At 49.9% G+C, this 24,641-nt stretch overlaps 1 protein-coding gene across 3 annotated transcripts in view; it reads right to left on the minus strand.

Annotated features, from left to right (window-relative positions):
• Positions 1–24,641, minus strand: part of ZZEF1 (zinc finger ZZ-type and EF-hand domain containing 1) — a 424,884-nt gene that overhangs the window by 215,187 nt on the left and 185,056 nt on the right. For all 3 annotated transcript variants that reach the window (XM_077482353.1, XM_077482352.1, XM_077482354.1), the window contains 5 exons: positions 20,562–20,731; positions 20,401–20,482; positions 17,533–17,734; positions 7,975–8,105; positions 5,449–5,689 (listed from right to left, as the gene is read on the minus strand). In XM_077482353.1, coding sequence (XP_077338479.1) covers positions 5,449–5,689; positions 7,975–8,105; positions 17,533–17,734; positions 20,401–20,482; positions 20,562–20,731 — 826 coding nt within the window. The remainder of the gene's footprint in view (positions 1–5,448; positions 5,690–7,974; positions 8,106–17,532; positions 17,735–20,400; positions 20,483–20,561; positions 20,732–24,641) is intronic.

The raw sequence follows: 24,641 nt of genomic DNA on the forward strand, positions 1-24,641 counted from the left end.
TTTTATCAAGATATATTAATTATTTAGTTTATTAGCCATCATATCATTATATTTAACCATTATTTCAGGTTGGGTGTTTAATACACCTTTGCACAAGATCAATATTGGATTTATTTAGGATAGGTAGGTTGCAGCCTTATAAATGCAAAGCATGTTTGTGTTCTTCCCCTCCAGCCACAACAGGAGATAAACATTTTGCCCTCACTTGCTCTATGTAATCATTACCGAACTATAAACACATGCCCATAATTAACTATTTTACCCGCTGTACTCAGTATTATATACAGTCTTCCTCCTGCTGTAGCTTTGAGATATTTCTAACAGAAATCAGTGCTTGTATAGTGTATATGAGCACATTCCTAGCCGGAACACAGAAAAAGAAAGCCAGGCCATGCTGCTTTACATCAGCATGTGTCACAAGTAAATCTTGGCATGAGAAAAAAAAAAAAAAAGTGTACAGCGCTAACTTACTAATCAAGAATGGTGGAACCCTCTAATGTATAAAAATCTCGAACTTAATTTCTTTATCGTACATCACAGGACACAAAGGCTCATAGTAATTAATAAGTGGGTTATAGTTCACCTTCAGGTGCTGGACACTGATGTAATCAATTAGACAGGAAGTTTCCTCCCTATATAACCCCTCTCCTACAGGGAGTAACTCAGTTTTTTCACCAGTGTCTAAGATGTTGGTCACGGTTAATGAGTGCTACTAGATGGCCTGAAAAAGGGTCAGGGACCTACGGTATTGGACACATTCAAAAGCTAAAGTTGATGGTACCCAATGCCTCGATACCAAAGAACAAGGTTTTGCCTGTAACGTTTCTCTTAGGAGAGCTGGGCCCTGAGATCCAGCACTTTTGTCACATTGCTATACCACAGATTTGCTCTGGCAGGGTGCTATACATGGCCCAAAGCAGTGGACCCTACATATAGAGGGGACCCCGTGCTTGAAGGTCTGGCATGACACCAACCCGCCGTGATGGGTGAAGATTGGCTCGCTGTGATTTTCCAGCAGTACCCTGCAGCAAGGAATGGGGAGTCTGCATTTGTTTGCAGTGTCTCTATTAACCACTTGCCGCCTGCCCTATAGGCAATTGACGGTGGCAAAGTAGTTTCATAATCCTGATCGGACGTCATATGACGTGATCAGGATTTTGAGCCGCTGCGCGCCCCTGGGGGCGCGCATTACGGCGATCGTTGTTGCGGGGTGTCAGTTTGACACCCCGCAACTACGATCTCGGTAAAGAGTCTCCGACGAAGACTCTTTACCACTCTTTACCACGTGATCAGCCGTGTCCAAGCAAGTCCCGCCCACATATGAAAACGGTGTTCAAACCACACGTGAGGTATCGCCGTGAATGTTAGAGCAAGAGCAATAATTCTAGCCCTAGACCTCCTCTGTATCTCAAAACATGTAACCAGTAAAAAAAAAAATTAAAGCGTCGCCTATGGGGATTTTTAAGTAGCGACGTTTGGCGCCATTCCACAAGCGTGTGCAATTTTGAAGAGTGGCATGTTAGGTATCTATTTACTCAGCGTAACTTCATCTTTCACATTATGCAAAAATTGGCACGTTAGGGTCTCAAGCATTGAAATAGGCCGTCAGTACTTGTGGACTTTATAACTCTATAACTTTCACAAAGATCAAATAATATCCACCAATTTGTACTTATTTTTACCAAAGATATGTAGTAGTATAAATTTTGGCCAAAATTTATGAAGAAAAATTACTAATCTGCTAAATTTTATAACAAAAACGAAGAAAAATAAAAAAAATGTTTACAGAATTTTCGGTCTTTTTTCTTTTATAGCACAAAAAAAAAAAAACCCAGCGGTGATTAAATACCACCAAAAGAAAGCTCTATATTTGTGAAAAAAAGAACAAAAATTTCATATAGGTCCAGTGTTGCATGACTGAGTAATTGTCATTCAAAATGTGAGAGCACCGAAAGCTGAAAATTGGTCTGGTTATTAAGGGTGTTTAAGTGCCCAGTGGTCAAGTGGTTAAAGTGGAAGGGAAGCTGGTAATACTACTAGCCCGGCATGGCCCATAAGATCCTGGTATGCAGAGATCGTAAGGTTGGCAGTAGGGAAATCGTGGACTCTTCCATTTAGTCCAGACTTGCTTTCGCAAAGGGCTGGTATTCCATCCGGCGCAGTGTACTGTAGGCAGCAGTATAGGTCCTCACGTCTGATGGCGATCTGCGTTTATTTGTGTCTTCCTCCTCTCAGTAGGCATTGATTTAGGACATCCCAATTAGTAATTACTATGAGCCTTTGTGTCCCGTGATGTACAATAAAGAAAATGTGATTTTTATAACAGCTTACCTGTAAAATACGTTTCTTGAAGTACATTGTGGGACACAGAGCTCCCGCCCCTCATGGGACACTTATTGCTTTGTTACAAAAACTGAGGTATTCCCTGTAGGGGAGGGGTTATATAGGGAGGAAACTTCCTGTCTAATTGATTACACCAGTGTACAGCACCTGATGGTGAGCTATAACCCCACTTAGTAATTACTATGAACCTCTGTGTCACGTGATGTATGCCAAGAAAAGGATTTTACAGGTAAGCAGTTAAAAAAAAAAATATCCTATTTTTACCATAATACCGTTTTTTGTGACATGCAACATCACATATAATACACAAACTTAAAAAAAAGCCATAAAAAATTGAATTTTGCAGGGATGGTGGAAACCCCCCTACATATATTTGACAGTGTCAGTAAAGCAGTGGATGGTGTCCACTGCTCATCAGTGCTGCCCTATCAATGCAGCATATCAGTGCCCATATGTGCTTACTCATCAGTACCCATCAGAGCAGCCACATCATCCATCAGTGCCCCCTTAGTGCAGCCTCATCAGTGCTTTGAAAAAGCGCATGTGTGCGAAACATGTAAGCAGGCCAGTTGGCATGGCAACCCCTCTCACTACGGAGCCTTCCACGTGAGGACCAGCCGCTCAGACAAGCGGCATTACACATCAGGCTTGCGCGTTGCGCTCTAAGCCTCCCTTTACGCCAGGTGGACGCCACCTACGACTCCGAACTACACTACCCGGCGTGCACTGCATCTCCCTCCCAGAGCCCTAACCATCATATGGACACAAATCCAGGAGCAGGACAACCCCCCTCCCACAGGCAAGAGCGGCGGCGTCCTAGTCTTCCAGTCTATCTACTAACAGTGAGTGACTTTAGGAACACAGTTACTTTTATCTGCACCCGACAAGTTTTTTTTCCCACCAAGCTCCATCAGTCCCCTTCTCTGGGTGAGGATTGTTTGTAATCACTAATCCCCCCATGTTCCAGCTGGTTGGCAGCAGTGCAGTTTTGTTGCCTTAAAGTCACAAACACAGACTTCAGGGGAGATTTATCACAAAAAAATCTGCCAGTTTACATTGTGACTATGTTACGATCGATGGATTTTGTGCTTTTAAGATCCCAGGAGGATCAGATGTCTTGGTTATTGTTCTTTTATATCTTTATTTAATAAATGATTTTTATGTTTTATCATATCACATCATAAGTTTCTTTGCTGCGCTGTATTCTGTTTGTTTTTCATCAGTGCAGCCTACCAGTGCCCATCGGTATAGCCGGGATCATTAGGAGATCTGGCCCGATGACACAGAGCGGGGATCTCCCACTGTGACAGATCTTGTGGGTGAACCTCCAGCCACTGTAAAGTCCCACCTTTTGGGCCAGCTGCTGTAATAGACAGCACACAGGTCCAATGCCAGCCTAGGAGGCAGGAATTTACAGTGACCGGAGTTTCAACTACAAGATCTGTCACGGTGATATGGAGTGCTGGCAGGAAGCAGGGGAGGAGGAAAAGGACAAGGACACATCCCCATGGCCGGTACAGACCAGGGGTCTGTGAGACCCCTCCACCCGCTACAGCAAGTGGGGATGGAAGTATAAGTGACTGCTAGCTGTAGACAGGACCACAAAAGGGAAGTGCCAAGACTGGTGGCTGAGGGTACAGTAGGAATAGAAGCCACTGGTGTTACAAACAGGAAACCCCTGGGGATTAATGTTTTTTATTTAAAAAAAAATCATCAGGCTATTACAGATGAACTACTGAGCTTAGAAGAAGATGGATGCCATAGTTGGTGAAGGTAGGAGATCAGCAACAAGGACATAGAATTATTTTTTTTAACCTAGAGTTCTCCTTTAAATTACCCAAGACCCATATATTATTAGGTCAAACCTAAACAACACTTTCAATTTGTATCCAATCAGGCAGGCCCTTGCATTACACAGTTGAAGGTAAATCTGAAGGCGACTGTACAGAAACTGAACAAGTAAATTGTATACTGTATGGCCAGCTTAAACCTCTGGCTTCAATAAATATTAAAATAGACAAACAATGACTGTGCTAAAATCCAGATAACTTACAAATATACAATGAGATGCTGTGAGGAACAGCTTCAGAGAATGGGTGACTATAGCAGTCAGCCAAAGGCAGATCGGTTGTCACTTTACATCTAAAAGGGTGGGTGAAGAGGTTTTAAACAAAACTAAGGGGTAGGTCTACTTTTCATCTGTGGCAAGAACTGCACTATAGGTATGACCAACTTATTACATGTATATCAAGCATGACATCTCTACAAAGCACCTATTTTATCAATATCTTAACATTCAGAGCTTTACCTACCGAGAAAAGAAAAAATATTTGAAGTGCCAGCAACTAGATGTATAGATGTCTCTAAACTAAGAATTGATAGGATGGCGACTTTGCCATGTGGTCAGAATTGGTGCAGAATCTGCGCAACCACTTGGGGAATACGGTAAATGACTACCATTATCACCATCTGCCCGAACACAGATGCCATTCAGTTGTAAATTTTCCACCAAACTTTTTTGATTTTCACTTCTAAGGATGTTGGCCAGGATGTGGCTAACAGAGACACTCTGAGTCTGAGAGTCGAAGAACTATGCAGACTACAAGGAGCATATACATGGGAAAGCAGGCGATTTGTGTATAATTCCTGGTTTATGAACATGCCACCCACCATAAAAATAAATAAAGGCTCAAAATGGGACCTCCAGCAGTATTGTTTCAGCAGTTTTGGCGAGCGACAGTGCTGCCAGGATTTTCCAGCCCTGAACAGAGGGCATCCATCATTTGCTCTTAGCCAGGGGTAGGCAATCTTGGCACTCCAGCTGTGGTGAAACTACAAATCCCATCATGCCTCTGCCTCTAGGAGTTATGCCTGTGATTTTCAGGGTCTTGTAGTTTCACCACAGCTGGAGGGCGGAGGTTGCCTATCCCTGCTCTAAGTAATACAGACCTAATCCAGCAATTTCTTATAATCCAAAATTACCTATGAATATCCATGTTAAATAAGTTACCTGAAGATCAGAGCTAAGAAACTGCCCTAATCAATATCACATGTCTAAAATTTGATTCTTAATATGATCAGGATAGAATTCTCTTGGATAATTACCATATTTCTGTAATTTCCCAAATAACTGTGGGGTAAGGTATATGAGAGCAGCAAAGGTACAGTTCACAGCTTGATCCACTGCAGAACCAACCACTATATCATTCTTTATTGGCTGTTTCTTGATCACTTGCACCAATCCTTTGAAAAGTTCAGAGTTAGGGCCACAGTAATCCTGGGTAGGATCTGAGTTTGCAAAGTCAAGGAGAAAGTTACGACAGTCATCTGCATGAGAGTTCTTAGTCTGGAAATAAAATAATAATGTAAAAAAGCATTTACATAGTATTAGGTTCCAATTTAAAAATAATGTTTCAATACTTGTATAGTTTTAACAATTACATCAGCTATTACTTTCATATTTTGAACAATTTATATCTTGTCTATTTAAAATAAAATGCAATATAAGACTACTGGGACAATGATTTTAGCAAAGCATCTGCACTGGGCAGCAGTGTGTAGCGCAACCTGGGCAATTGAACTGGGAATATATGAAAAATGCATAAAACGCTGGGGTGATCGTAAAATTTGTAACAAAAAATTAAGGCGAAAGGCAATATAAAGTAGCTATACTTCCACCTCTAAATATTCTCTGTTGGCCAGTGAGTGAGGATACCCCATCAAAGAATGGACTAACATAGGTTTAGGTGGCAAAATGTTGGCGAAAAAGTCACATTTTTGCCTGAAAGGCATATAAATTTAGCCACCTATATCTCTAGAATTACTGATGATTTGACATGCGGCTTTAACTAAAGCTAACCTATGTTTATCTAAGATTTCATCAAATGCTCAGTTTAAATTGCTTAAGCTTGTGACGCATTTTTCTTTAATAAAGTGGAGACTGCACTTCCCACAAACACTGTAGCACATCAGTACACAAGAAGGGAGCCTAACACATTTTGCCACATGCACCCTGTTACTGGAGGTATGATATTCTCCTTGCTGACAAAAAGCAAGCAGACAAAACAAAAATTTTAGGATCAGACTTGTTCAATCTCACCAAAAAACAAACGGGGGGTTAATTTATACCACACACTGTGGAGGTATATCAAATACAATGCCTGCCTATAGTAGAACAAATGCTAACATTGACTTTGAAGTTTACATTGACTTTGAAGAGTTCTTCAATCCATTATGTCATTTATTTACCTACCTGCTTCTTGTATCTCTTGTGATCTCCGGAAATTAGACTTCTCCAAGTTAATGGGTCAAAAAAAAGTAAGAGTTTTATTCTCTTTTTTATTTTATTTTCCTTTTGCATTAGAGCAATAGGATTCTAGGGGGAGAGCAACATACCCCAACATGGAAAGATCCAATAAGATACCCAAGAGATAAATGAAACAGTAGGGTAAGCCCACCAATATCAAGCTATTACTTAAATATCAGTTCTGGATGGAATGACCCTTAAATGTAGATGACACAGTACATAAACACAAATCCTTGTCTATCAAAATTTTAAATATATGTAACATGGCCAAATGATAGAAATACAAAACAGATTTAAAACAAACAGAGCTCCATAATAAAAAAACAAAGTCATCATTAAAAGCAAAAAATAAATAAAAAATCATTAAAGTAAGTAATAAACATGTTTTACTCACCTGCTCTGTGCAATGGTATTGCACAGGGTGGCCCTGATCCCCCTCTTCTGAGATTCCCCAGTGACACTGTTCCTCTTCTGTGTGCGCAACCATATAAAGTGAGAAACGTGTCACCAGCACACCAAGGATCTCCAGAATGGGTTCAAAGCTTTATTCCATGATAGTTACAAAAGTGACACTCTCAGGACCCCTTTATCAGGCATGTGGGCCAGGCCTAATGGAAGGGGTCATGCAAGGCTCCAAAAAGTGGCTTTTGCATCCATAATGTGATCACTGAATAAAGCTTTTGACCCATTCTGGAGATCCTTGGTGTGCTGGTGACATATTTTGCACTTAGGTCTTCAGTTTCCAGCTGGTGGTCGCTGCAGAACTCACTTACATTTAAAGCCAGTTTCAGGAATGGATGCTTTCGAAAAACTGCGAATGCCACCATAAGAACACTAGAACTTCTGCATGCTTTTATTTCTCTACCACCATAGCAAGTCAATTCCAATGGTAACATGTGCAGGCTCGCTTTCAAGCATGGCTGTGTGTGTCCATTGACACAGAGCGTCTCAGACCCACCCACCTCCTCACTGGATCTGACTGACAGCAGCAAGAGCCAATGGCTCACGCTGCTCTCTGCAACGCCTGTAAGAGCAGTGAGAAGAACCGACAAGCACAGCACTGGATCAATAGAAGATATAATATTGGGAAGGGGATGGAGAAACAGGCCGTGGAAAGGTTTTTACCTGAATGCAGTAAGGTAAAAAATCTTATGACTTTAGAACCACTTTAATGCACTATGGATCACATTGCCATGGGAGAACTCAAAAGGTGGGTGAACAAATAGCCTTTTTTTGCTACAGGGTAGCTGCCCCTACTTGCATATCAGACAATCCTTAAAAATACTATGAGTATTTATAATCAGCAATCAGAAAATGCTTGATACCTCCACACATCCTTTTTTTGTTATTGAGCCGAACTCTGCGTACATCTGATGTCTGAACACGGGTTTCCACAATGGAGAGCTTACAACAGATGAGACCTTTGCGGATGGTATTTCAGCGATAGGTCCTAGTTCTAGGATAAACGGATATGATGTTACCAATTCATGCAAGAGCAAATAAAACAAGTAAATATATAAGTCCTAGTTCACAAATACACGCCCCAGGCATCAAATTCTATTGTGTGTGCTACAAAATGTATCATTCACATTTTTGTTTCATTTACCAAAATGTTATACTGCAAATATCCGCTGAAACTATCATATATGTTTATAAATAATCAAGTGTGAGGAATTTTGAATTTAAAAGGACATAGCACAAAGATTATTGCACATATTTGCTCCTAATTTAAAAAAAAATGGATAGGTTGAAGTTCACATGAAGAGGTTTATTAAGGCAAGGAGAAAAAAATAACCACTGAAGGCGGTGATAACATAATGACTCCTGAGATAAAAGATGATGGGGTTTCGATTAGTTAAATTGGTTGTATACCAAGGATGTTCAAAAAATAAAAAATAAAACAAAACCTGCAAGGCAATGGCATAATGTGCTAGTATGCATCGGGTTTGCGAGCTCCGGCTATGCTGCAATGATATCACTCCTGAGCATGCGCGCAGGAGCCCTCTCTTCATATACGAAGCTCTGACATTCTGGCAAAGTATGCAGGATCTTCAGAGCACATGTGCCAGCGATGTCACTGGCGGTATTGCAGGGTGAATATCTCCTTAGCGGTGCACATTTATGAGATATTCATTATACCTACAGGTAAGCATTATTATAGGTTTACTTGTAGATAAAAATGACCAAGCAGGGTTTACCGCCGCTTCAAAAGGTTAATTGCAAGCAGCAAAAAAATAGGATTTTTGACTTGCCGTAAAATCCATTTCTCTGAGCTCATTAACGGACACAGCCTTCTTTATTCAGAACCATAGGCAGGACTGGACTGGCCTACCGGGAAATCCGGTAGGCCGCCTGCCCTGGGGCCACTTTTAGTTGCGGCTGCATTGGTGCTCTCTCCTATGGATCACACAGAGCTGGCTGGCTCTGTGTTCGGCGGCCACTCTGTAACACAGCGCCACTCGTGTGATAGGCGGAACGTTGATTCTATCTACTCTCACACAAGCCGGTCTGGGGGGGCGGGCCGTGTTACAGAGTGGCCGCCGAACACAAAGCCAGCCAGCTCTGAGATGCTGCCCGTACAGCCCGCCCTGTGTGCCACAGTGCCTGGATAGGAGGATCGACAGGGCTGCTATCCAACTTATTTTACTGTCCGCAGTTCACCTTGTGCTCCCTGCCCCCCCGGTGCTCTCCCCCATCACCACACTCTCCTGCCCCTCCCCCCATGCTCTCTACTACCCCCAGTGCTCTCCCCCCATTCTCTCCACTCACCCCCAGTGCTCTCCCCCCGTTCTCTCCACTCCCCCCAAAGCTCCCCCCCGGTCTCTCCACTCCCCCCAAAGCTCTCCCCCGGTCTCTCCACTCCCCCCAAAGCTCTCCCCCGTTCTCTCCACTCCCCCCCCCCCAGTGTTCCCCCCCCCCCCGTTCTCTCCACTCCCCCCCGATCTCTCCACTCCCCCCCAGTGTTCCCCCCGTTCTCTCCACTCCCCCCCAGTGTTCCCCCCCCCCGTTCTCTCCACCCCCCCCCCAGTGTTCCCCCCCGTTCTCTCCACTCCCCCCCCCCCATTCTCTCCACTCCCCCCCCCCAGTTCTCTCCACCCCTCCCCCCCGTTCTCTCCACTCCCCCCCAGTGCTCCCCCCCGTTCTCTCCACTCTCCCCCCAGTGCTCCCCCCCGTTCTCTCCACTCTCCCCCCAGTGCTCCCCCCCGTTCTCTCCACTCTCCCCCCAGTGTTCCCCCCCGTTCTCCCCCCAGTGCCCCCCCCGTTGTCTCCACTCCCCCCCCCAGTGCTCCCCCCCGTTCTCTCCACTCCCCCCCAGTGCTCCCCCCGTTCTCTCCACTCCCCCCCCAGTGCTCCCCCCCCCCGTTCTCTCCACTCCCCCCCCAGTGCTCCCCCCCGTTCTCTCCACTCTCCCCCCAGTGCTCCCCCCCGTTCTCTCCACTCCCCCCCAGTGCTCCCCCCGTTCTCTCCACTGCCCCCAGTGCTCCCCCCGTTCTCTCCACTCCCCCCCCAGTGCTCCCCCCCCGTTCTCTCCACTCCCCCCAGTGCTCCCCCCCGTTCTCTCCACTCCCCCCAGTGCTCTCCCCCCCGTTCTCTCCACTCCCCCCCAGTGCTCTCCCCCCCGTTCTCTCCACTCCCCCCCAGTGCTCTCCCCCCGTTCTCTCCACTCCCCCCCCAGTGCTCTCCCCCCGTTCTCTCCACTCCCCCCCAGTGCTCTCCCCCCGTTGTCTCCACCCCCCCAGTGCTCTCCCCCCCCCCGTTCTCTCCACTCCCCCCCAGTGCTCTCCCCCCCGTTCTCTCCACTCCCCCCCAGTGCTCTCCCCCAACATTATCTCCACTCCCCCCAGTGCTCTCCCCCCTGTTCTCTCCCCCTCCCCCCCCCCAGTGCTCTCCCCCCTGTTCTCTCCCCCTCCCCCCAGTGCCACCCGTGCTCCCCCCCCCCAGTCTCCACTCCCCCCAGTGCTCCCCCCCGTTCTCTCCACTCCCCCCCAGTGCTCCCCCCGTTCTCTCCACTCCCCCCCCAGTGCCCCCCCCCCTGTTCTCTCCACTCCCCCCCCAGTGCTCCCCCCCGTTCTCTCCACTCTCCCCCCAGTGCTCCCCCCGTTCTCTCCACTCCCCCCCAGTGCTCCCCCCGTTCTCTCCACTGCCCCCAGTGCTCCCCCCGTTCTCTCCACTCCCCCCCCAGTGCTCCCCCCCCCGTTCTCTCCACTCCCCCCAGTGCTTTTCCCCCGTTCTCTCCACCTCCCCCCCCAGTGCTCTCCCCCCCAGTTCTCTCCACTCCCCCCAGTGCTCTCCCCCCCAGTTCTCTCCACTCCCCCCAGTGCTCTCCCCCCCGTTCTCTCCACTTCCCCCAGTGCTCTCCCCTCCCCGTTCTCTTCACTCCCCCCAGTGCCCCCCCCCGTTCTCTGCACCCCTCCCAGTGCTCCCCCCCGTTCTCTCCACTCTCCCCCCAGTGCTCCCCCCCGTTCTCTCCACTCTCCCCCCAGTGCTCCCCCCCGTTCTCTCCACTCTCCCCCCAGTGCTCCCCCCCCGTTCTCTCCACTCCCCCCCCCAGTGCTCCCCCCCGTTCTCTCCACTCCCCCCCAGTGCTCCCCCCGTTCTCTCCACTCCCCCCAGTGCTCCCCCCCCCCCCGTTCTCTCCACTCCCCCCCCAGTGCTCCCCCCCGTTCTCTCCACTCCCCCCCAGTGCTCCCCCCGTTCTCTCCACTGCCCCCAGTGCTCCCCCCGTTCTCTCCACTCCCCCCCCCAGTGCTCCCCCCCCGTTCTCTCCACTCCCCCCAGTGCTCCCCCCCCGTTCTCTCCACTCCCCCCAGTGCTCTCCCCCCCGTTCTCTCCACTCCCCCCAGTGCTCTCCCCCCCGTTCTCTCCACTCCCCCCCAGTGCTCTCCCCCCGTTCTCTCCACTCCCCCCCAGTGCTCTCCCCCCGTTCTCTCCACTCCCCCCCAGTGCTCTCCCCCCGTTCTCTCCACTCCCCCCCAGTGCTCTCCCCCCGTTCTCTCCACTCCCCCCCAGTGCTCTCCCCCCGTTCTCTCCACCCCCCCAGTGCTCTCCCCCCCCCCCGTTCTCTCCACTCCCCCCCAGTGCTCTCCCCCCCGTTCTCTCCACTCCCCCCCAGTGCTCTCCCCCCCGTTCTCTCCACTCCCCCCCAGTGCTCTCCCCCAACATTATCTCCACTCCCCCCAGTGCTCTCCCCCCTGTTCTCTCCCCTTCCCCCCCCCCCCAGTGCTCTCCCCCCTGTTCTCTCCCCCTCCCCCCAGTGCCACCCGTGCTCCCCCCCCCCAGTCTCCACTCCCCCCAGTGCTTTTCCCCCTGTTCTCTCCACTCCCCCCGTGCTCTCCCCCCCCGCTCTCTCTCCCCCCCGTTTTCTCGACTCCCCCCCAGTGCTCTCCCCCCGTTGTCTCCACTCCCCCCAGTGCTTTTCCCCCGTTCTCTCCACTCCCCCCATTCTCTCCACCCCCCCCCCCCACATTCTCTCCACTCCCCCCAGTGCTCTCCCCCCTCCCCTTCTCTCCCCCTCCCCCCAAGTGCCACCCGTGCTCCCCCCCAGTGCTTTTCCCCCCGTTCTCTCCACTCCCCCCAGTGCTTTTCCCCCGTTCTCTCCACTCCCCCCAGTGCTTTTCCCCCGTTCTCTCCACCTCCCCCCCCAGTGCTCTCCCGCCCAGTTCTCTCCACTCCCCCCAGTGCTCTCCCCCCCGTTCTCTCCACTTCCCCCAGTGCTCTCCCCTCCCCGTTCTCTTCACTCCCCCCAGTGCCCCCCCCCCCCGTTCTCTGCACCCCTCCCAGTGCTCCCCCCCGTTCTCTCCACTCCCCCCCAGTGCTCCCCCCGTTCTCTCCACTCCCCCCCCCAGTGCTCCCCCCGTTCTCTCCACTCCCCCCCCCAGTGCTCCCCCCGTTCTCTCCACTCCCCCCCCCAGTGCTCCCCCCGTTCTCTCCACTCCCCCCCCCAGTGCTCCCCCCGTTCTCTCCACTCCCCCCCCAGTGCTCCCCCCGTTCTCTCCACTCCCCCCCCAGTGCTCCCCCCGTTCTCTCCACTCCCCCCCCAGTGCTCCCCCCGTTCTCTCCACTCCCACCCCAGTGCTCCCCCCGTTCTCTCCACTCCCCCCCAGTGCTCCCCCCGTTCTCTCCACTCCCCCCCAGTGCTCCCCCCGTTCTCTCCACTCCCCCCCAGTGCTCCCCCCGTTCTCTCCACTCCCCCTCCAGTGCTCCCCCCCGTTCTCTCCACTCCCCCTCCAGTGCTCCCCCCCGTTCTCTCCACTCCCCCCCAGTGCTCCCCTCCATTCTCTCCACTCCCCCCAGTGCTCCCCCCCCTTCTCTCCACTCCCCCCAGTGCTCCCCCCCGTTCTCTCCACTCCCCCCCAGTGCTCCCCCCGTTCTCTCCACTCCCCCCCCAGTGCTCTCCTCCACCACCACACTCTCCTGCCCCCCCCCAGTGATCTCCTCCACCTCCACACTCTCCTGGCCCCCCTGCGCTCTCCTCCACCACCACACTCTCCTGCCTCCTCCCCAAGGCCCTCCACCACCAAACTCTCCTGCCTCCTCCCCAAGGCTCTCCACCACCACACTCTCCTGCCCCCCCCCCCCCCGTGCTCTCTACTACCCCCATTCTCTCCACTGCCCCCAGTGCTCTCCCCCCCCGTTCTCTCCACCCCCCCCCCCCAGTGCTATCCCCCCTGTCCACCCCCAGTGCTATCCCCCCTTTCTCTCCACTTCCCCCAGTGCTCTCACCCCCCGTTGTCTCCACCCCCCCAGTTCTCTCCATTCCCCCCCCCCCCGTTCTCTCCCCTACCCAGTGCTCTCCACTCCTCCCAATGCTCTCCCCTGTTCCCCCCAGTGCTCTCCCCCCCGTTCTCTCCACTCCCCCCAGTGCTCTCTCCCCCCCCTTCTCTCCACTCCCCCCAGTGCTCTCCCCCCCCTGTTCTCTCCACTCCCCCAATGCTCTCCCCTGTTCCCCCCCAGTGCCACCCCCCGTTCTCTCCCCTCCCCTCAGTGCTCCCCCCGTTCTCTCCACTCCCCCCAGTGCTACCCCCCCCCCCCGTTCTCTCCACTTGCCCCAGTGTTCTCCCCCCCCCGTTCTCTCCACTCGCTCCAGTGTTCTCCCCCCGTTCTCCCCCCCCCCTGTTCTCTCCACTCGCCCCAGTGTTCTCCCCACTCGCCCCAGTGTTCTCCCCCCTTCTCTCCAATCGCCCCAGTGTTCTCCCCCCCCTTCTCTGCACTCGCCCCAGTGTTCTCCCCCCTTCTCTCCACTGCCCCCAGTGCTCTCCCCCTGTTCTCTTCACTCCCCCCAATGCTCTCCCCCCCGTTCTCTCCACTCCCCCCAGTGCTCCCCCCGTTCTCTCCACTCCCCCCCGTTCTCTCCACTCCCCCCAGTGCTCTCCCCCCGTTCTCTCCACTCCCCCCAGTGCTCTCCTCCCCGTTCTCTCCACTCCCCCCACGTTCTCTCCCCCAACATTATCTCCACTCCCCCCCAGTGCTCTACCCCCACATGTTCTCTCCACTCCCCCCCAGTGCTCTCCCCCCCACGTTCTCTCCACTCCCCGCAGTGCTCTGCCCCCCACGTTCTCTCCACTCCCCCCCAGTGCTCTTCCCCAACATTATCTCCACTCCCCCCAGTGCTCTCCCCCCCCCGTTCTCTCCCCCGTTGTCTCCACCCCCCCCAGTGCTCTCCCCCCCCCCGTTCTCTCCACTCCCCACCAGTGCTCTCCCCCCCGTTCTCTCCACTCCCCCCCCCCAGTGCTCTCCCCCCGTTCTCTCCACTCCCCCCAGTGCTCCCCCCCGTTCTCTCCACTCCCCCCACTCCCCCCAGTGCTCTCCCCCCGTTCTCTCCACTCCCTCCAGTGCTCTCCCCCCGTTCTCTCCACTCCCTCCAGTGCTCCCCCCCCCGTTCTCTGCACTCCCCCCAGTGCTCCCCCCCCCGTTCTCTCCACTCCCCCCAGTGCTCTCCCCCCCGTTCTCTCCACTCCCCCCAGTGCTCTCCTCCCCGTTCTCTCCACTCCCCCCACGTTCTCTCCCCCAACATTATCTCCACTCCCCCCCAGTGCTCTACCCCCACATGTTCTCTCCACTCCCCCCAGTGCTCTGCCCCCCACGTTCTCTCCACTCCCCCCCAGTGCTCTTCCACAACATTATCTCCACTCCCCCCAGTGCTCCCCCCCGTTCTCTCCCCCGTTGTCTCCACCCCCCCCAAGTGCTCTCCCCCGTTGTCTCCACCCCCCCCAGTGCTCTCCCCCCCCGTTCTCTCCACTCCCCACCAGTGCTCTCTCCCCCGTTCTCTCCACTCCCCCCCCCAGTGCTCTCCCCCCCGTTCTCTCCACTCCCCCCCCCAGTGCTCTCCCCCCCGTTCTCTCCACTCCCCCCCCCCAGTGCTCTCCCCCCCGTTCTCTCCACTCCCCCCCGTTCTCTCCACTCCCCCCCAGTGCTCTCCCTCCTGTTCTCTCCCCCTCCCCCCCCAGTGCTCTCCCCCCTGTTCTCTCCCCCTCCCCCCCCAGTGCTCTCCCCCCTGTTCTCTCCCCCTCCCCCCCAGTGCTCTCCCCCCTGTTCTCTTCCCCCCCCCCCAGTGCCACCCGTGCTCCCCCCCAGTCTCCACTCCCCCCAGTGCTCCCCCCCGTTCTCTCCGCTCCCCCCGTTCTCTCCACTTCCCCCAGTGCTCCCCCCGTTCTCTCCACTCCCCCCCAGTGCTCCCCCCCGTTCTCTCCACTCCCCCCAGTGCTCCCCCCCGTTCTCTCCACTCCCCCCAGTGCTCCCCCCCGTTCTCTCCACTGCCCCCAGTGCTCCCCCCCGTTCTCTCCACTGCCCCCAGTGCTCCCCCCCGTTCTCTCCACTGCCCCCAGTGCTCCCCCCCGTTCTCTCCACTGCCCCCAGTGCTCCCCCCCGTTCTCTCCACTGCCCCCAGTGCTCCCCCCCGTTCTCTCCACTGCCCCCAGTGCTCCCCCCCGTTCTCTCCACTGCCCCCAGTGCTCCCCCCCGTTCTCTCCACTGCCCCCAGTGCTCCCCCCGTTCTCTCCACTGCCCCCAGTGCTCCCCCCCCGTTCTCTCCACTGCCCCCAGTGCTCCCCCCCGTTCTCTCCACTGCCCCCAGTGCTCTCCCCCCCATTCTCTCCACTGTCCCCTGGTGCTCTCCAGCCCCCCCCATGCTCTCCGCCCCTGTTCTTTTCGGCTCCCCCATCACTCTCCACCCGTGTACTTTCCACTCCCCTTGCATTTTGCCCCCACCCATGTGCTCTCCAACCCCCAGAGTGCTCTCCAGTCCCCCTGTGCTTTCCACCCCTGTTTTTTCTGGCCCCCACTGGTGCTCCCAAGCTCCCCCCCCCCCATTGCTCTCCACTCCCCCTGCTTTTTTACCCCCCAGTACTCTCCAGCCCCCATGTTCTCCACCCCTGTTTTTCTGCCCCCCAGTGCTCTTCACCACCCCACACTCTTAACCCCCCCCAGTGCTCTCAGCCTACCGTGCTCTCCACCCCTTTTCTTTTTGGCCCCCCATTGCTTTCAAGTTCCCCCCCCCCAGCGCTCTCCGCTCCCCACCCCTGTGATCTCCACTCCCCCCTGCTCTTTGCCCCCACTCAAGTGTTCTCCAACCCCATCAGTACTCTCTGCTCCCCCTTTTCTCCAGCTCCCACCCAGTGCTCTCCACTTCCCCAGGACCAGAAGACAGGCTGACTGGGGTCGGAAAATTAGGATGGCTGAAGGTGCAGGTGGCCAGGGACCATTCCATCTCACAGCAAACAGATCCTCTGGAAGGAGCACTGTCCCCATCCAAAACAAGAACAGACCCTGCCTGCTGCTGGCCGTCATGGATATCCTGCTGGCATGCAAGGTATCGTACCGAGCATCAACAGCACACCTTCCTACAGAAAGGGACTGCAGACTGGGACATGGGGCACAGGAGGGGCTGCAATGATGGGCACAGTGAGGCCGCATTGGTGGGCACAGTGAGGCCGCATTTGATGGCCACTGATGAGGCTGCATTGAGCTCTTGCATCAAGTCTGCAGTCTCTGACCATCTCCTGTATCATGTCTGCAGTCTCTGAGGGAGTCTGGAGAGGAGTCAAGAGTGGGAGCACCACCGGGATGGGGGTCATGGGAGAAGTCAGACTTGTGTGGACTGTGGACAGGAGACTATAGGATAAAACCAGAGCCACCAAGCTGGAGCCCACTGCCTGAGCCCTGCACAGTACACCTGAGAGGTGGTCAGTTACAGCACCGCCAGGCCAGTGGGGGGGTGGTTGGTGACTGATGTAAGGGGGGAGTGAATACGATTATGTAAGGGGCATTATTGATATAAAGGGTTTCCTCCTTATATTAGTAACCCCCCTTAACTTAGTGTATTCTTTCTGCAGAAGGTGGGCCCCCCGCCACGTTCGGAGTTCCTGGGGTTCCCCCCTTGATGATTGACCACTTGCCACTTTTAACTGGAATTTGAATATATATATATCCCTATGTGATTTCATTATCTATATATAATACTCTCTTCATCAAATGTGCTTTAAAATGCATGGTTTTCCCTTTCATGAACAAGAAAATAATGTTATGTGGTTGGGCTGGTATAATAATGCTGTGGGGCCGGTATGAAATGTTTTCCAGGGCTGGTTTTTATTCCCAGTCCTGACCATAGGGTTATATTGCCCCCTACAGGAGTCTGACAGGCAGAAAAAGACTTGTCTACGCCCATGGGCAGTACTAGGTGATAAACACCACCCTCTCTGCTATAGGTCTTCAGTAATGTAATAAACAGTATCAGAAGTATTAAAACTCCATAGAGGGGTGGGTGCTGTGTCTGTCAATGAACTCAGAGAAATGGATATATATAATGTCACACCGTATTTGTGCAAGCGCTTCTCGGAGTATGCATACAAAGGATAAAAAAAATATAAAAATAAAAATAAACTCACCACAGGTTGACTTCATAGCCATAGACCTTGATGCTAAACGACCCAATAAACGTGCAACAAGTAGCTGCAAATCGGAGCTCCAAGAAAGGGCAATATCTGGCAGGCCAAATGCTGTCACAGTAAACTTAAACCCCCATTCATTGTTGCTTCCATCTGAGAAGAACAAAAATTGAAGTTGTGGTCCAGCCTTAAAGGTTACTTTCTGCAGAATAAAAAAAAAAGTGGATTTACAAATTACTACTAAAAGCAATGATTTAACGTCTTTGCTAAACCTAAAAGCAATGGCCAATGTTAACTGACTATAGAATCATGTTGCCTAAATGACAGTGGCCTTGAGTACATGGCCTGGTAATGCCGAGCTCAGATCAGATGTCCTTGGCCAACATCATCTCCATAGACCATGATTAATGTAGTCAGAAGTGGCATTAAGCACATATCTGCAGGAGTCACAAAGGGCTCTATTTCTTTAGACACACCACTTCCCTTCCTCATGCACAAGCTCGCCAGTCTTGGCCTAGTGTTTCCAGAAAGTAGGCACTGTGGATTTTTTCATAAAATTTTAATTTTCCTGTTCCATGAAGACAGAAAAGGAAAGAAAAATGTATTTTCCTTGCTGATTTTCAAAGCTTAGCCACCCTTTTGCTTTCAGCATAATTATTTGCTTCCATTAGCCCTCACTCAACATACCTGACCCTGAGATCTAGATATTTGCCAAGAGTACCACCACTTAAACTACCCTAGGGCTGCACCAACCCAGATAAATACAGTACTTGCTTCCCTTTACTCTGTACAGGTTGCAGTTGTCCCTGCAATAAATTCTTGCAGCATCATGGCTTTCTTTTAAACCTGTTACAACAGAAAAAGACTGTCAAAGACCTCATGCCCCCAGGGCCCTTTTTTTTACCCAGATTGAGGAACGAGTTAAAGTGGATCAGTTTTAGTGACATATACTCTAGGGCAGTGATGGCGAACCTTTGCACCCCAGATGCGTTGGGACTACATTTCTCATGATGCTTATGCACATTGCAGTGTAGTTGAGCATCATGGGAAATGTAGTTCCAAAACACCTGGGGTGCCAAGATTCGCCATCACTGCTCTAGGGTGTTCTATTTGCCATATGGTGGCAACAATCTTGCGCTGTGACAGTTCCTACCCCTATTTTCCTTCAAGTAGACTGGTCATCTGCTGAAGTGTTTCATGTAAACTGAGCAAGCCAAGGCTGCACATTGGAAATCCATTAATATGCCTACTACAACTCTCCTTACTACAGATAAGTCTGCAATATCCTCCATATCAAAACTAAACCTCTTATCTATGATGCAGCCTACACTTGTGGAATTTCTTCTTCTGACCAGTCATTCTCTCCTTAAGTTATTTCTTCAGCAACACAGCTCTTCTTGGTGGCAAGTGATCAACAGCATCTTCCATTTCATCTTGAACACCACAGAAACGGTTTTCTCACCCCCCTTTGTGAAATGACTGAGGTCATGCTATGAGGTCATACTATGCACCATCACATAGTAATTGCTGAACCTTTCACTGTTGACTTAAATGTTTTGGCAAACAATTAGCTGTGCTAATGTACGGGCCAAGGAACACGATTTTCACTTCCTTCATTTGTTCAATATGTTTAACAGGTATTTCCACGATTTCTTATTTTTCTACCTGGGATAGAATTCCCTCTGAAGAAATTCAGTTCTGATACTACTCTTACCTCTTGCTTCCAGTGTAAAGGAAAGTGCAGGCTTCTCCTCGAGTCACTGCAACCTTGCATTTAGTCAATCCTTTGATGAATTTTTCTAATATTTAGACTCAAGAGTCTATTTGCGGGACAATTTTCCCCAGCCATCCATACACCATTTCTACGGTTTGCTCACAGCTGTGCCATCTTTTATGTACAGATGTAAACTGAGGTTCTTTCATTTCCATCTATTTAAAGGTGCTCTTAATCTAGACTGAGGCTTGTGCAAACCTACCCCTTTTTTGCAGGCTATCGTTTTGAGGTACAGACAGCACTCTGTGGCACATTTGCCCAAAGTCGTCATGCCCTAAATTTTTGTCTAAGGCAGGAACCCATAACTGTGTTGCTAAGGTCATCCCTGCTAGTTTACTTGCGCTTTGCCATCTCTATTTTATATTCTTCTGACCCCCTTCTCCTTTCAGGTTGAGCTCATCTATCCTTAAGCAGTCATGACCCTTGCCATGTTTTGCAGGTGGCCACAGATTTTTGTGGACTGCTTATAAACTCTTCTTTTGCCTCCAAATGAAAAGAAAAATGGATTTTTGTATTTGTCATACATTTTTCACTACACTTCGATTGTTCCTTTTTGGTTTTCTACTTCTACTGCCATGCTACAAAACCGACTGTGTATGGTGAAGTACTATTGCCCAAGAAAGAGAAGCAACTTCCCCTCTGTGTTGAGCCTTTTACTGGTAAGGCTTATACCATTTGTTCTGTTTGAGTACCCAAAATAAAATATAACCAAAGGATTTTATAGTGGTTTCTCCCCATCTAACATGTAAAGGTATACTTTCTAGGAAAATAAAGTCAGCCACTTGCTTAATACGTTACAGGTACTTAAAATGTCCAGCTTTGAATCATGAGCTGCACTAATGTTTATAGATCAGTTCCTACCAGTTTACTGATAAAAGCAGAAGGATGTCGTAATCAGATAAAGTGCAATAAGAATGATGGCTAGCAAACAACCACAGCACATTTATCCAAAGATCTATGCTAAATCAGTGGAACTAATATTAGTCTGTGCATGTTCTCAAACAGGCTAGATGCAGCATGTCCTTTGACAGTTACATCAGTATACAAATAAACTAGTATCTTCATCTATCATCCTGCTTTTTCAATGCACTCACCTTTGGCCACTTATCAGTACCGACTTTGTGGTCATAACGTACTTTACCACCTCTGGCGTCTGTAAACTCCAAATAGTCATACCTGAGTAAGAATATGTATCTTGAATTATTACAATGATAATAAAACAGAGTCTCAATTAATTATTACAGAGGATTACTACCTTTTTTCTGTTTCACATTTGTCATCAAATTCAACCTCAAAGTATGTTGCACCTGGGCAGAGGAAGACCGTTGTGTCCCGACAGTTATTTTCATAATTGTGTGGAGATTCCATATTCCAGGTCTGTAAAACCACAGGCTGTTGCACCTGGTTCCAACTTTCCATTTCTACCTATTGAAAAAAGAAAAACATACTTGCAATATAGTGTATGATGCAGATATCTTTTCGATGGAATATGACATGTAATTTTTTCAGAGCTTTAAGATTTGTATACAAAAGACCAGCTTTATCCATAGGTGCCCACAATAGTGGAGTTGCTCAAGAAAGTGGATGAGATTAAGGAGGCAGGGGAGTGGGTGGCAATGTGTAAGGAAAGATGTGAGCGGTTTACCAATATCTGGGCACCTTGGCAGAAGTACACTCTGGACCCAGACCCAGTGCCATCCAGCCTGGAGGTTGCATTGTTGTAGCTGGCAGAACCCACGCTGAGAGTGCCTATTAACTGTGATGCTAACGCCTAAACCGAATCTTTACAGTCCTTCCTACTGTCCTGATTAGTTTTTTTTTTCCCCACTCTTTTCTGTTATCGGGTTCTTGTGGGCGACTAGACTAAATTATATCATTTTACTAATATATATATATATATATATATATATATATATATATATATATATATATATTTTTTTTTTGCTTTTTCCTTTATTCCTTTTTATTTTCCCCATTATCACTTAGGGGATATCCCCTTAGAAATGTTGCTTCATTTGTTCCCCCCTTCCCAAGTTTCCCTTCCCATCCCCGTTTGTATCTTATGTTTTTGTAGTTGGGCATGCCGAAGCATTTATCTCTGCTTCCGTATTTGCAATCCCTCATCAGTGAGGCATTGTTTGATATGCTGTATTCCATGTGTCAAAAATAAAGATTAGCGTATATACGCGAGTATAAGCCGAGTTTTTCAGGCTGAAACCAACCAACCCCCCCCCCCCCCCCTCCCGGCTTATACTTGAGTGAGGGTATCCATCTGCAGCCATACCTTTGATTACTAAAGCAGCGGGAGTCTCCCGCTGTGTTATGAGGTCTGTTTGGCAGCAGTCCATTTTAACAAAGCCCCGCCTCTTCCTTGTCTGATAGCAAAACACTGATACAGTGCTGGGAAACTGTACAAGTGTTCCTCTATCCCAGAAGAGTTGGGGCTTTGTTACAATGGACGACTGCCAAACAGACTGCATAACACAGCAGGGGACATCCGCTGTTTTAGTAAAAAAAAGGTACGGCTGCAGATGGGCACAGTGAGGCTGCAAATGAGCATTGTTTACCCTCGATTCAATACGTTTTCCGTGTTTTTTTTGTAAAATTAGGTGCCTTGGCTTATATTCCGGTCGGCCTACACTCGAGTATATACCGTATAGTTAAAAAAAAAAACAAACACACACACAACCAGCTTTATCTTTTCTTTGAGTCATTTGAGGTACGCAGGTCTTTCACCTTTGGCTTACAAAGCAGCCCAAAGAGGATTGGACTATGGCGAACCAAAAGTGAGCTTTGTGCCTCCTGCACATCATTGCCTTCTTCACGCAAAAGGCGATAACGGATTTGGTAGATTTCATGCAGACCTTTGAAATTAAGAATGTGGTAGGTGCCCTCTTTGGGTAAAACCCTTGAAACCATTCTTTCCCCCAAAAATGGGGCAATGAAACCTTCTTCTAGAAGAACCAAGAGAGCTTGATTAAGATCTGCTAATCTGTGGAGTGATACAGGAAGGTTGGAATTGAGAAACCGAAGACAAAGAGCAAAACTCCAGATTGCAGTCCTACAACGTGCACCCAAGCATCTGGGCTGCAAGCTTTCCAAGCATCCACAAAGGTTAAAAGTCTACACACGCTGCAAAGTTCTGATGTACCTTCATGCAGAGAAGGCCTTTTTCTGAGCATTTGGCAGATTGTTAATGAGGAGTCAAAAGAGGGGGAGAAATCCCTAGATGGGGGTAAAAGGAATGGAAAAACAAAATGGACATTTCTTCAAAGATAAGCAAGGAGAGGATATTGCAGTCTGTGCCTTAGGGAGCACTAGTGGCACCCTCAATGTTTTCAAGAGCTGGTCTAAAGAGACCCTGTCCTTGAAGGCCATGTAAATCAAACACTTGACAAAAAGGTTTTGCAATATATGCATATTCATACCAATTGGCATGAGACACAAGACGATGAGACTCTCCTAGCAAACTGTCACAAAAGAAACCAATGTTACATTCACCTGTTCTACAAGCTCTATAAACAAGGGATCAACCTCAGCAGCAGTTAGATCTGTGTCCACCTCCTCCAAAATGTGGGCTCCCTCACAGATGTATCATAAGAATGAAAATTTCCTAGCAAACAGTCACAAATTAAATGCTCTAGCTTGTGTCCAGCTGCTCCAAAACTTGGACTCCGTCACAGTTGTATCAGAAAAATAGGATTTTTTCGTACTCAGCGTAAAATCCTTTTCTCTGTAATTCACCAACTAACACAGCTCGTCTCTTTAGCCATTGGGTTGTTAGCCTTATCACTAGGAGAATACTAGGTATTAGTTGTAACACAACACTCAGAACTCTTAGTTCCGCCCGGGGGGGGGTCCCTTGGGCTACAAGCCTCCACCCTGCCATGCAGTCATCAGTACGTCAACAAGCATAACGTAAAGATCAAAGAGGAGGGGCGGGTGCTGTGTTGGTCGGTGAATTACAGAGAAAAGGATTTTACGGTGAGTACAAAAAATACTATTTTCTCTTATATTCACCGACCAACACAGCTCCTCTCTTAGCCATTGGGATGTCCCCAAGCAGTGCCAAACGAGGGGTGGGAACAACAACATAAAAACCACCATGGCAAGTGGGAACTAGTGAAACTTTACCCAGAAAAAAAAAAAACAGTGCATGGAAAAACCCACCATAAAAACCAGGGCATCCGCAACAGGAGTAATTACCGAAAACCGCACCAAAACTGCGGAAGTAATGCAACAGTGCATTAACATGACAATACTGTGTTTTTATAGAAAAAAACAGGAAAAAACAGGAAATATATATTGTATGTTCAATTGCAACTATACGGCCGCCTGAAAAACTTTGCAGCCAAAACAGGCATCAGCCGATGCACTGACATCTACCTTGTAGAACTTGGTAAACGTGTGGACAGACGACCAAGTCGCCGCTTTACACACCTGAGCGACAGACGCTTAGTGTCGGAAGGCTCAAGACGATTGCCCTTGTGGAGTGGGCCGTGACCGGAAAGGGAGGCACCTGCCTCTTCAAGGCGTAGGCTTGTACCACAATCTATCTGATCCCCCTGGAAATGGTGGCCAACAAGACCGCCATGCCTTTTTTTTTGGACCAGCCACAGAAACAGTGAGTCCGACTTCCAAAAGGGAGCCGTGGCAAACGAATACACGTTCAGAGCCCCAACCACATCTATACCACCTCAACCCTGTGGATAACCAGATAGGGCGACTTGCAAGATGAGCCCGCCGGTTCTGAAACCCTCCTGGCCGATGTGACGGCCACTAGAAAGACCACTTTCTGGGAAAGAGTCAGCAGGGGAATCTCCCTATTTTTAAACGGCAGCTTTTGAAGCGCCGATAACACCAGGTTCAAATCCCAAGGGGGTAACGGTGGACGCACCGGATGGACTACATGTCATACCCCCTGAACGAAGGTACTCACCAACAAGTGAGATGCCAAGGGTCGCTGAAAAAAAAAAAAAAAAAGACAGCCAAGGCTGAAATTTGCCCTTTAATGGTGCTTTACGCCAATTTCTGGTCTACTCCTTGCTGAAGAAACAGCAGGATCCTGGATATAGAAAAGGAGCGCGTATGCCATCCTTTCTCCTCACACATGGAGATATAGGCCTTCCAGGTACGATGGTATATCTTCCGGGAGGAACATTTTCGTGCTCTTAACACAGTTGAGATCACCGAGTCCGACAGACCCTGGTTCCTCAACACCTGGCTCTCAATAGCCATGCCGCTAAAGCCAGCAATGGTAAAGCAGGATGGAAAATTGGACCTTGAGACAGAAAGTCCTCTCGCAACGGCCGCCGCCAGTGAGCGTCTGCCACCA

Source organism: Lithobates pipiens, unplaced genomic scaffold (genome assembly GCF_037356315.1).
Source record: "Lithobates pipiens isolate NorthernLeopardFrog02 unplaced genomic scaffold, aLitPip1_a1.2 Scaffold_16, whole genome shotgun sequence".
Taxonomy (NCBI): Eukaryota; Metazoa; Chordata; class Amphibia; order Anura; family Ranidae; genus Lithobates; species Lithobates pipiens.